The 13415-nt window shown below is 41.9% G+C and overlaps 1 protein-coding gene across 4 annotated transcripts in view; it reads right to left on the bottom strand.

Moving 5' to 3' along the window:
• SAFB (scaffold attachment factor B) overlaps positions 1-13415 on the bottom strand; it is a 37662-nt gene that overhangs the window by 13776 nt on the left and 10471 nt on the right. For 2 of the 4 annotated variants that reach the window (XM_063110208.1, XM_063110209.1), the window contains exons 3-13: positions 11118-11182; positions 10829-11035; positions 8890-8988; positions 7984-8046; positions 5274-5301; positions 3825-4332; positions 3355-3404; positions 2567-2661; positions 610-759; positions 451-533; positions 9-148 (exon numbers count right to left, since the gene is read on the bottom strand). In XM_063110208.1, coding sequence (XP_062966278.1) covers positions 9-148; positions 451-533; positions 610-759; positions 2567-2661; positions 3355-3404; positions 3825-4332; positions 5274-5301; positions 7984-8046; positions 8890-8988; positions 10829-11035; positions 11118-11182 — 1488 coding nt within the window. The remainder of the gene's footprint in view (positions 1-8; positions 149-450; positions 534-609; positions 760-2566; positions 2662-3354; positions 3405-3824; positions 4333-5273; positions 5302-7983; positions 8047-8889; positions 8989-10828; positions 11036-11117; positions 11183-13415) is intronic. The other 2 variants (XM_063110210.1, XM_063110211.1) reach the window with 1 other exon arrangement.

Below are 13415 nucleotides of genomic sequence, written 5' to 3'. Positions count from 1 at the left end.
CTGGCTACCTGATTTTGTAGCTCGAGATCGCTCAGAGGGGCCAGGTTTCTGATCATCTTGGTCTTTACTCTTTTCTCCACTTCCATCTTCAGCCTTTTTAGCATCATCTTTTCTGTCGGCTTTATCGTCCCTCTTAAAGTTTGCAGATCTATAATAACCCCGACACAGAAGTGTGTTAGAGCAGGTCAGGTATTTAGGGAATCAGACCAGACCTGACTGGACTCTGCAACAAGCAGCAAGTGACTGGGGTGAGGAAATCCTCCCCAGCTACTGGTAATGAAAGCCTTTTGACCAGATTTAAAAAAATAAAGGGGGCAAGGGGTTCCACAGAGAATCAGTCACTTATATTCAGTCTACTCCACCTATGAAAAATTTGAAGGATATCAAATCAAGGACTGGTCATCTTCCCCAGTCTTCTCTCTCTTGACTTTTGTCAGGGAGGAGGAATACCTGTCGCTGTTGCTCGACTTCTCCTTCCTCCCCTCACCATCTCTCTTGTCAGAGGTTTTCTTCCCAGCAGGTTCATTTTTTGCCTGAAAAAGAATCAAGTGCAAGTATAACATTATTTGCTAAAATTGGCCACATCCCAGGAAGAAAATTGTCACTCACTTTTTCCACTGAGATCATCTTCCCATGGAGCTCTGTTTTGTGTAGGTGGTTAATGCATTTTGTCGCCTCTTCTGCTGTGGACATTGTCACAAAGCCATAACAGCGAGCTCCAGGACTCCGGGCATTTGTCACAACCTTGGCGCCCACCACCTCAAAGAAAGCATGCAAATGCAGTTTGGACACGAAGCCCACACAGGCACAGACCCCAATACCCACTGCTCAAAATGCACAGGGCAACACGGTTCACAGGAGAAAGCCCACTGAGGGGCATGAAGGGAGTGACGCTGCTTTCCTCTGATTGACCCCAAGTCCTGATGCCAGCCCTGGGATGAGGGTCAGCAGAAAAGTCAGGTCACCAGGTGTCTGACAAGTGGCAGATATGGACCGGGGAGGAAAATGCTGTTGTCTCACTGTTGCTCTTCAAAGGACCTCCTTCCCCTTCTAGCCACTCCTCTAAGTTCCCTGCAGGGACCAGGATGGCAGTGTGGAGGAGCAGAGAGGAAAGCGAAATGAAACAGAGTTGTGCCAGCATTCCTTTATTATGGCTTACATGCCATGAGGAAATGATTCTAAGTATATGATCATGCTATGTGAGAAGCAAGCTATGGAGAGGTGACATGTGGGCAAATAAAGTAGGAAGAGAGAGCTACAGAGATTGACCTAAGGACAGGTCTGCGAACCACTCTAGAACAAAGAAACCATCACGGCAGTAACATAACAAGATTCAATGACATGTTTCAGACACTACACACATATCTTTTCCATGCTACTCTATTCTCCCCACAACTCCAGCAAGCTGAAGTTAGGCTTGCACTTTGAGGCAGAAGATACCATGGCTCAGCAAAGTCCCACAAGAGCCTGCAGCTGTAGCCAGTATTCACGTTTCTTATGCCACACAAAATCTTAGCTCCAAACAAAGGTTTCAGAGTGGTCTGGTCCCCTATTTAACCAATATCAAGCCCACAATGCACCCAAGACAGTGCAGGCTCCAGGATGACACTTCAGTGCTGAGTGTCCACTCGCTGGGAACTGCTGTGAAATTAGGAAGGGAGCTGTAGTTGGGGAGACTGGGCATGGGCTCTCGAGCCATACACCTTGTATTACCAAGGCCCAGGGAGTCGTCAGTTATTTATAGAAGCATGTCATGTTTTGTTTGTCCTCGTTAGTTCTTGGACATCAATAATTAGGGTAAATACTGTTAGTTTTCTCTATCATGATATGTTGAACCCTTACATTATAGATAAAAGTCTGTGCCAAATCTTCCTTTGGCTGCTCCCAAAAACTGACTCTGAGAGCCAAAGAACCCTGGAGGCAATTGTTTATTTGGGAGGCAAGTCTGGGAAACATAAGGGAAAAAAGCCAACCCTGGTGCCTCAACCACCAGGTGGCACCTGGGATGGTGGAGGCTGGAGCAGCTGCCCATGAGCTACCACACTCATGAGCTCAGGAAAGGCAGGTGCCGTAGATGAGAAGGGCCAGAACTACCACTGGCTGCAGAGGTGAGGGTCAGACAGGAGACGTGAACTGCCCATGGTCAGGGTCACATCTCTTGTCAGAACTCCACAACCCGTTAAGTGCTATACTACAGCACCACTTCGGTTCTTTCCTAATCACTGCTGTCTCTCAAACATGGTGACCAGCACCTCTTGCCCTTTGCTCCGACCCCTGCAGCCCTCCCTGCTATGAAGTCCTGAGGACACAGAAATGGATTCATGAAGCCATCAAATGGGAGGGAACAAGCTGCAGAGAAGGGGAGAAATAGAAAGCAGATGTGAGCCCTGGGAGCTTCCACACACCTCTCTCCTCTACCATGGCGGGGCATACCCTGCACAGCCATCAGCAAATGCAAGCTCCTGGTGTCAAGGTACTTACGAAGAGGGGCCAGTGACCCGCAAGTGAAAGCTGTACTATACTGGCTTAAAAATATCTCCTTCTCCAGGAAACCCCTGGCTCTTACCTTCCCATATCTGCTGAAAAGATTCTTCAAATCTGTAGCTCTGGTTGTAGAAGAAAGTCCACTAACCCAGAAATTTCTACCACAACTGCTACGACCTATGTCAAAAGAAAGTTCTGATTAAAAACAGAACACCCACAAGATCCTGATTCTTAAAGAAGGTCATTCCAAACCAGACAGGATTCCCATTTCTCCCCAGATAGTGGCAGCACCCAAAGCCAAATGGAGGTGGGGGCTTGGCCCAATGTCCTCACAAGAACTCTGCAGCTGCACAGCAGGCCCAACAGCACTGCCAGAAATGGCAGTTACAGCAGTGAGTCAGGGGCTGTCAGCACCACGTGCGGTTTCCTTAGGAAGTTATCAAATGGCTAGTTACACAACCAAGGGAGGTGGCTTTTTAACATAAAGCAGCCACTATCACTGTAAAAACACTCCTGTTTTTTTTTTCTTGTAGCATCTATCCCATATTTTTATTCTTTTACTCTGAATGCTGATTAAGAAGGAATTTGGTACAGTGATAATACTCAGTAATTTTAATAAACAGTTATAGGATCAATGAATTCAAAACACTCTCAAAAGCAAGTGTCCGCATCAAATCAATAGGTTCACTCTTAGGAACTGATTTGTCCCTACAATCCAGAACCTGTGGAGCTAACGGCAGAGAAGGACTTCATGAAAGACACAGGATGATCTGGGTAAGGAACGCAGAATGTGATGAACTAGAATCAAATACCCCGCCGCTGCCGAGGCCAAACATGCTCCAAGGGACTGGTGTTGCCGCGGTGACCTACCCTTTTCCTCTTTGGAAAGCCTTTTTGTATCCGAGTCATCTTCGACAGAACTAGAGACAAAAGATAATGTCACTCCGGAAAGAAGAAGCATACAGGAAACAAACTCAAAATAATAAAATATGTGCTGAGGTTGCATACCTACCCGAAATTTAGTTCTGAAAAAATGATACCCCGACAAACTTGTATTGTAAATCTGACCTAACCATAAGATTTCAGACCCACAGGAGTTAATTAATTCTGCTGGGCTAAAGATAATTAGGAAGAATTAAAACAACCATGGTAGGTTGAGAAAAAGAAAAAGATTATGCAATCAGTGTAAAATAAACAAAGAGAAATAAAACATTCTTTAGAAGTAAAACTACAATTTCATCAGTCTGGCTGGCCAATTGCAGAAAAAACAGCTTATGTGTGTCATTAAATGACCAATGAAAAGGAGATAGCGTCTGGTCTAAAACTGAGAAAAAACAAACCTCATTTTCTGATCAGCGCCCTCACTGGTTGAGGACTCTTTAGGAGCCGGAGGGACTTCATTACAAGCTTCAAAATCAAACTTCTTCACGTCTTCTTTGCTATCTGTGGCTTCTGGGCTTGGGGCTTCCGTGGGCGCTTCTGCGACCTCTTCGCTACAGGCCGCCGCGTCCTCGGAGGCCGCACTACTCTGCTCAACTGGCTTCTCTAGCCCTACAGGCTCACAGTCCGTCCTCTCGCCATCGCCTGTCTGCTCCACGGGCTCCCTTTTCACTACCGCTAACAGGGTGTCTGCCTTGCTCGACTGAGCTTGTGTTGACTCGCTGGCCAAATCTAAATCACCCTCCTCCGGATGAGCGCTGTCAAAAAGGTCCTCTTCCTCCGCAAGCTTTCTGTCTGGCCCCACGCTACTTGTATCCTGTGCAAATGGCTGCTCCAGCTCGGAACCTTCTTCTTTTACTGGCTCAGATTTACAAGTTTCCCCCAAAATGTCGAGTATTTTCTCATTTTCTACGGATTTAACAGGAATAGAATGGCACAAGGTTTAATTACCAGGGAAATAAAGCAATCACAAATGTGGAACTGGCACGGCTGCCACACTAACACGAAGAGAACTGCTAGCTACACAGAGATTGGAAAACCCGCGGGTACACAAAGTTACACTGGTTACACTACCTGCGCTCCGACCGACTGCTAGGTAAGCCTCTACGCTACATGGAAGAGAAAAGCATCCCAGAGATTTAACCCCCAACACCTTCTGGCTGATTCTTGACAGTCTTCATTCTGTCGCCGTTTATATATGACTCTTCCAAATTTAGCTTCCAAAGTCCAAGTTGCTTAACTGAATGTATCAACATTCACTGAACAGCTCAATTTCCAAATTTCTTTGAATTTCTTTTAACAGAACAGTCCAACACGAAAACCAGAATCTCTTTCTTCGGTGCTCTGAGTTATTTGCAGTCCAGAAAGTGAATAGTATTTGTTTGGAATTCTCATGAAGAAACTCTTTCCTCTTCTGGAATCCAGTTATGTCTCAATGTTTTAAAATTTATCTCCCTACCACTACCTGTACTGCCTGAATTAAAAACCACAAAATTAAGATACTGCCCAATATCACAAGATCTGTTTTGTGGAGTACAGAGGTATTAGCTCTTGAGAGGCATGCAAACTCTTTCTACGTATGTTCAGATGCCATTTATATTTAAAAAGGCATGAGATAGTTTCATCTCACCGATACATTTTGTCACATGAGAACTTAGCCACTTTCACAGATCTGGTGATATGGCTGGGTTTCCAATCTCTATGATCCTGGTATGTTCGGGATGGTAAACCTTTAGAACAATGTACAGTACAGTAAGGCAACTTTTTAAGATTAAAGAATTCAAATTAGAGAAGGTGAAAAACTAGAATGGTTCCAAACCCCCGCTGGTAAGATTTTCATTTAACAGTACCTGGCTCCAAAGATGGCTCTTCAATTTCCTGCAACAGAATACATAAATAAGACTGTGCCAGATGGGTGAAACCTGTAGTTTATTAAAACTAAAAACTATTACAACTAAAAAGGGACTCTTAAAAACATAGCCTTGGAAATTCACAAATCCAAAAGGTGGTGAATCCGCTTGTTCAAGCAAAGACCCCACAGCTGGCCTCCACCCCATTCAGGCCCAGCCCTACAGTCCTGGTTCCTCTTAAGGGGCTGGGACCTGGCTTCCTGGATCTGCTGTTTCCCCAGTGCCTGGGAATGGATCACATTTCATGGTGAAGAACTGATTACCAGCCTGGTCTGTCCCTTTATACTGAACTCTCAAATTCATGGAGAGCAGTGTTTTTACTTTTCTACTTTTATCGTCTAAGAGAATGCCTGACACAAATTAGATAATCATTCTTTCGTTTAAAGAATCTAGAGTTAACTTTCTGAAAATGCAAAAGACTGACAGAATACGGGCACAGGTGGTTTGACTCCATTTCTTATGTTGCATGGTGGTGCCACCCCTGCCTACCTGGGCACTCCAGCACTATCCAGTATTCTCTCTTCCTCATTCATCTCCTCTTCCAATCAATGTCCCACTGAGCCAGTGGCTAAATACCATTCACACTATTCCCAGGAAGCCCTGTCAATTCAGGCTATTGCCATTCCTCATCTATGGTGGTGTCTGGTTTTAGTATCTCCACTCCAATCTGTCTGCACCCTGGTACCACAGCAAGCACATGCCCCTCTGTGTCCTCAAGCCTTTAGCCAATGGCTCCCCAGGTTACCTCCCTCCCCAGAGGCCCATCCCTCCCCAGTCCTTACCCCACCAAGTCCTACACATGCCACAATATTTAGTGCTGAGATATCTCCTCTAGAAAGTCTTCCCTAATGGCTCCCTCTCTAACCCAAACTCTAGCTGCTGCCGCACCTAGGAAAAGACCTTTCTTCTGAATATGTGGTACCCAGGCTCCAATATTCTCTATGCACAAGGTACATTACTCTGGAATTCCAGCCAATACTGATGAGTGCTGACTAGACACCAGACATAAATGTAAGTGCCTTACATACACATATACTCATCATCAGACAGCCCTAGGATGTTGGTACTATTAGTATCATTGTCCTTTTTACAAATTAGGAGACTGATGCTCAGGTGGATGGAGCAACTTGCCCAAGGACACACAGCAGGTGGGAAACAGGGATGGGCTCTAAGCAAGGGCCATGTGATTATGAGTCTGTGCCCCTAACCATCAGTCCAGGCCTCTTCCCGACCCTCTATTTATGTGCGTACTTCAGGTGGAGAGGACAGGCCCTTCAAGGACAGGGCCCATACTGACTTATCATCTCTATAGCTCTCGTAGCAAACACCCCACCGGACACACCACAGGTGCTTCTCATATACCCAGTGAATGGATATGAATAATTTGTACCATCCAACGGGGAAACGCCCTGCCATTTTAGGATGCCCTAGAAAACTGTTTGCTTTCCTCGTGGTTTCATTTACTTATTTTTTGGGTGGCTGGCCAGTAGGGGTTTCATTTATTTTATTTTATTTTTTCATGTATCCTACCCCATGCTGGGACTCTATGACTAAAGCAAATGATCAATTCTTCTTAACTTTCTCTAGAGGGAAGTGAATATATTCCTATTTGCCTCTGGGAGCAATTGTGTTATTTCCATTTTTACATGAGCATCTTCGACCTAGAAAGACACTAGAGAAATTGACAAAATCCGGCTCCCCCTTTCCTTTCTGAATCAGGAATGGTTGTGTCACTTCACAGCTGGAGAGAAACATCAGCTCTAAAGGTGAGCTGGCATCACCAAATTTTCTGGAGGTTTGCATCCTCCTCAAGGCTGGAGTTCTGGCTTTCCAGTATCTCCTTCGCCCCTGCCTGGCAGAAGCAAACGGAGATCTTGTCTGAAAAGTAATTTCTAATTAAATAGCATAGGCGACATTTAAAAAGGATCGGCAAAAGCTGACTATATTTTCATTTCCTCACAAAAATTTCTACTGAAAATTAAACAGCTATCTAAGTAAGTGTAGTCCAACAATTTACATGTACACAGGCTGGCAAAAAATTAAAAAGAAAACTCAAGATCCATACTTAGGAAAATCATACCTGAAAGTTTCACCTCACTTGTTCTCATTTAAGATTTCATATTTACAGAGATGGTAATGGAACAGTCAAGATGATGCAGTAATCAAAAGAAACCTGGGTAATTTCTGTGAGAAAAACTTCCCAAGGACAGGACCAGAGCTCCTGAGACTCCACCTGTCCCAGCTGTGACATCAGTGCTCTGCCCACCCCTTGAATCCTCATGTATACCCCGCTAATCTCTCCAAGGGAGGGGGTGCCCCCCTGGTTATCTCACCTAATAATCATTTTGCAGGGGCTGCCATCCAGTATGGATTACACAGGCTGTCTCTCCCCCAACAATGAAATTAACAGGAACATCACAAAACATGTTCTTCTATCAGCAGCTGGTAAGCCACAGTGCTGGGAGGCAACTAGTCAAAGCCAAGAGATAAGTCCTTGGCCATAAGTATACTATACTTAGGGAAAAGAAGAAAGCAAAAACCCCTGACAAAGGGTACTGACAAAGTAAACAAACCTTGCAATGACTATCAGAATTGCTATACACTGTCTGAACCTCTGGTTCTAAAATTATTAAGATATATAACAATTTACCTGTAATATAGTGAAGTCAGATGATGAAGTATCTAAATTGTTTATTGATTCTTTGTCCTCCATCTGTTAAGTAAATAGAGAATACAATTTATTACATTAACAATAAGGTAACAGAATGGTACATATGAATAATGAAAAGTTAACAACCATAAAAATTATTTACAACAAAATTTTAAACACTGTGCAGAATTACAACAACATTTAAGTATGCTTCTCAATAAGACTAAAACAAATGTTGTATGTAAATGTCTACCTGAAGACAGACTAGAAAATCCACTAAAATGGTATCAGTGTGGGTTTCAAGATGCAAGCCAAACAAAGAAAAAAGTGTTTTAAATTTAAGCAGAAGAGATAACAACTGAGCAGTAAACAGACCTTCCAGGTGGATTGGAACACCAGGTTTGGGGCTGCTCTTCCTGGAATAATGTCTAGAACCATGTTGCAGAATGGACTCATTGGCCACCACCGCTCATCCAAGCACAGATGCTACTGACACTGGGACTGCTGCCTCCGGAGAGGCTACCACCCAGAATGGAAAGGCATCTGAGAACCCTGCCTCCTATCATCGACTTCCAAACATGAGTGTTGGGACAGGAGTAAAACCCAGGGGCCCCCCCGTCAGGGGAATAAGAACAGGTACACTAAGCTTCTATTCTAAGAGTTGTGCTCTACCCAATAAGTGAGGGATTCTCCAAATGTAGTAAGGGGTTTGAATGCTTTGTGACTGAAAATAATTTTGGCTGTCTGCTCTAAAGCCCTGAAAGTTGGTATATTTTTAGGGGAACATTTTTCAAATATTTTATAACGAGCATATATTATCATCAATTTTACTTGACTAGAAAAGACAACACACATCATCAAAAAACTCAAAACGTAGGAAAGCCTATACATCGGAAACCACCATACCTTCTTTCCCATGATGCAAGTGTCACCAGACATGGTACGCACACGCAGCCAAGTGCAGGTGCATGGGTGTGTGCCAAAGACTGTCTCCCCCTTCTCTGTCTGCATAAGAGGTAGCATGTTATTCTGTACCCTGCATAATTTTCACTTCCCTCTTGGAAATAAATCATTTTAGTTGAAGATCTGCTTATCTCATTTAGATGGTTCACTTTGATGGTTATATAGTAGTAATAACTGTATCACTGGAAGTAATAAATTTCACAACTCTATGGTGCTTGCTATATGCTTGCTAGGCATTGCTCTAGGTCAGGGGTCAGCAAATTGTTTCTGTTAGAGCCACACAGCAAACATTTTAGGTTTTGCAGGACAGATGGTCTCTGTCACAACTACTCATCTCTGCCATGATAGTGCAAAAGCAGCCACAGACAATAGTAACAACAGGTGTGGCTATGTTCCAATAAAACTTTATTTACAAAATCAGGTAGATAGCCAGTTTGATGACTTTTGCTCTAAGCTTGTGATAAATGGCCATCCTTTTAATCTTCCTAAAACCTATTATCTTTACAGCTGAGGCCCAGAGAGATTAAGTAACTTGCCCAAGGTCACAAAGCAAGTGACAGACCTCCACAATCTACATTCGCAAGTCTTAAACTACACTGCTTCCATTAAATCATAGTTATTTAACCATTACTAACAGACATTTAGGATGTTTCCAGGCTTCTGTTACAGAATGTATTATTTTCTAATTAGGAGGGAAAGAACCAGCCTTAAGAAAATGCAGGTAATTAAGAAGGGTGTGTACTTCCTTCCCATCACTGTGCAAGTAGTTATTCAACTTTTAGGAAGCTGGTGAATGAAAATCAGCAAAAAATAATTGCACATCCTATTTGTATCAGAATAACTTTCAGCCATTTCTCAAAATCAAATCCCCTGTTCAAAGATGACAATCTGCTACCTGTAAGGATACTCAGAATCAGTCCCAAAAGGAATGCAAAAATACTGAGGAATGGCCAAGGTGGATGGATGGGCAAAGGGCAGGGCCTCCTTTGCCTAAGACTACTGGATAGTTACCACTGCAAGAGACAGGAGGTCCACTGTGAAAATGAAGCCCCTCCCATGAACCTACACTTCTACAAAGACACGTTATGGCTTCTCATTTTCACTGCCTTTTCTGTCTCCTGACAAACATCAACCCTCATGTAAATGGACATAACGCCTACTGCCTGGCAGTTCAGTAAATAACACTCATGATAATTTTTTTTTTTTTTTGGCAGCTGACTGGTACAGGAATCCAACCATCATAATTTTATTATACATTTGATGTTTCTAACATGAGAAAAGCTAAGGCTTCAAAAACAATGTCAGGGTTAGTATTAAATGCTGACTATTAGGAGGCTACTGATCAGTTCTTAACAGGAAATGACCAACTTCCAATCTCTTCCTATTTCATCATTTTCAAGGTATCCAAGCCATAACACCACAGACCAACTTCCTATAATAGGAAGATTTTAAATAGGTGTCCTCAAAACGTTTCAGGCTGTATCATACAGATGGAGAGCATTTACTTGTGTCCTTTATGACACCACTTTTCTTTTTTTTTTTTTTTTTTAAAGATGACCGGTAAGGGGATCTTAACCCTTGACTTGGTGTGGTCAGCACCACGCTCAGCCAGTGAGCGAACCGGCCATCCGTATATGGGATCCGAACCCGGGGCCTTGGTGTTATTAGCACCGCACTCTCCCGAGTGAGCCACGGGCCGGCCCCTATGACACCACTTTTCAATGAGGCAAAACGTGTTTTCACAATCATCTGAATTTTACATGTAAGTGGATTAATCGGCATTAAAAGAACAACTTAATTCCAAATATAAAACTTGTCACCTATTATGATATTTATGGAATTGACACAGGGTGCATTCTAGAGACACTGCCAAGTTACCTACAGCATGTTCTTGAAGCTGCTCCGGAAGCTCTTTCATTTCTCCCTCGACTAGCTCTCTACTGTCAGACAGTGACTCTGGGAGATTATCAGCATCATCATCCTCTACACAATCTGCAACACTTCCGTTATCAATTTCTGCTTCATCCAACACACTGATATCCATCATGTCAATGTCCTGCAAGTTCTCCAAACTGGTTTCAACATCCTCCTGTGAACAAACAAATTAAAACCGTCACGTGACTGCCATTGGTCCACCCACCAAGCTGATGAGCTGACAAAGCTGCACATACCTGTCCATCCCCAGAATTTTCCTCCAGACCATTATCTTCTATACCCTCTTCCTCTGGTTTACGCCCTGAAGAGATAATCATTTACAACACAAGATCAATGACTACATTTTCCAGAAGCAATAACCTTCATTTTTATAGGCTTTGAGCACTACGTAAGTGGACACCTTAAACAACGTGGCACCTCCCAACTTAGGAACACTGCACAAACCAGGAAGGTAAGTCCATTCTGGGCAAGGCAGCCTCCAACCCCACATACCCTCAAGTAGAAGAGCTTCTGTTCTTATCAACTGGCTATGGAAGCAGAAGACGCTGGAAATGGGTTCTTAGCAAGGTCAAGGCAGACCAGACCTGTCCTAAGGCCTGCACTTCCAGTCAAGTGACTTTGCTTGTGGGGAGAAAAGCATATGATACAAATGTGCTGCTTTTTATTAAAGAAACACAGAGCATGTTTTCCCCTAGAAACAATGATATAAAGCAAACTGAAAATAAAAGCCATTCATAATTTTAGCACCTGGAGTTAGCCCTTATGTTATATACTGGAGCACAGCTATCCTCCCGTATTTTGCTATGTATATATGTATTTTGCTTACAAACATGGCACTGTACTGTTCCACAATCTTTTCACTTAATACATTGTGAACTTCTTTCCATATTCTTTAGTAGTAGTATATGAATACGCCAGCACTGATCTAATTAACATGTATAGTTGGAAATTTAAGAGAATGCCTATAAAGATGAACATCCTGATAACTCTTTTTTTGGACACAAGTAGTTATCATCTTAGGACATACTTCTAGAAATGGCATCCCCAGAACAAAGAGTATGCACATGTTTAAGTTTAAAAAAGAAAAAAACTCCCACATGCTATCAAGATAGCCCAGAGGAAGGTTGTTCCAATTTACACAGCTCCATCAAGAGTGAATAAGAGTGCCAGTCTTTCTGCATCTTTGTTAAAAGTGGCTATTTATCTTTGACAGTGTTCTAGGCAAACAAAAGGAATTATTTGTTTTAACCCAAATTTATCTGATTACTGCTTAGGTTGAATTTTTGTTGTTGATCATCTGTACTTTTGTAACATTTATATGCTTTCCCCCTTTAAAAACTTCTACTTCGTTTCACCTCATTTAAAATTTTTATATTATATATACCATGCATATTTCCTCCCAGTTCTTCACCACTCTTAATTTTGTTCATGGGTTTTAGGTAAATTTCACTTTCATAAGCCAAAGCTATTTATTAGTTTTTATGAGGAAATGGGTTTTACCGTCATATTTAGAAGACCTTCTCCATACTAAGACCATATGATATTCACGTGTATTTAGTTCTTGTGTTGAGTGGGATAATTTTTCACATAGTTCTCCCATTTTGAAACTGATTTCTCAACGCCATTTACTAAACAATCTTTTGCCCCCACTGACTTGAAATGCTACCCCTACTCAATATTATATTCCTATATATGTCCGTGACTATTTAATGTTTCTATTCTCTTCCACTGATCTGTTTTTCTTGTTCTAGTTTTAGTTATGTTGCATTATAATATTTTTCTAAATATAAAATACTGAGATTAAAAGAAAAAGAAACTAAAGGGAATTGGACAAAATGGCTTCACATCAGGTTATTCTTCAAAAGGTTAATTCAAAAGGTTAATTAATTATTTACTTATTTTATAACATTCACAATCTATTCTGGAGCCAACAGTTCATATTGGGCAGGCATGCTGGCACTTTCATCCAAAAAGCCATATTTACATGGTCATCTGCCTTTGTTTTTTTTTACAGAAATGATAAAATGAGTAGAAAATAGAAAGATGTGAATGATGATACTAAAAATAACAGAAGTGAAGCAAAAATAAAAATCATTAGGCACGGTAAAAATGAAATTTTTGGTGTCAACAGGACACTTACTAAACTTAAACTGTTTGACTATTTTCAAAATGTGAAGAATAAAATCACATGTATGAAATACATAAAATGTACTATGGAAGACCATGTCTCAAAAGCAAGGTGTACTATAGTTATGTACTTCAGAGCTACTGCCAAAGAGGTAGCTTCCTAAAACTCCTTTATCAGAAGGTGCTCAGCTTCTTGAAGGACATGGGAGGGATGTTGATCAGCCACATAACCTCAGGAAAACCACTTCCTGCTAAGCCTTTTCCAATGTGAAGATCAATGTCTTAAGGCTATTAGGTGCTGTTTCAAATAATATGAGAAGTAGACATTAATTTTTCTATATTAATAACTAATAACTATAAAATGTGTTATATTTGGGGCAAAAGACAAATATCCCATTTATAAAACA

The sequence above is a fragment of the Cynocephalus volans genome, chromosome 10, assembly GCF_027409185.1.
Source record: "Cynocephalus volans isolate mCynVol1 chromosome 10, mCynVol1.pri, whole genome shotgun sequence".
NCBI classification, from domain to species: domain Eukaryota; kingdom Metazoa; phylum Chordata; class Mammalia; order Dermoptera; family Cynocephalidae; genus Cynocephalus; species Cynocephalus volans.
This window is presented reverse-complemented; position numbering and strand designations above follow the sequence as displayed.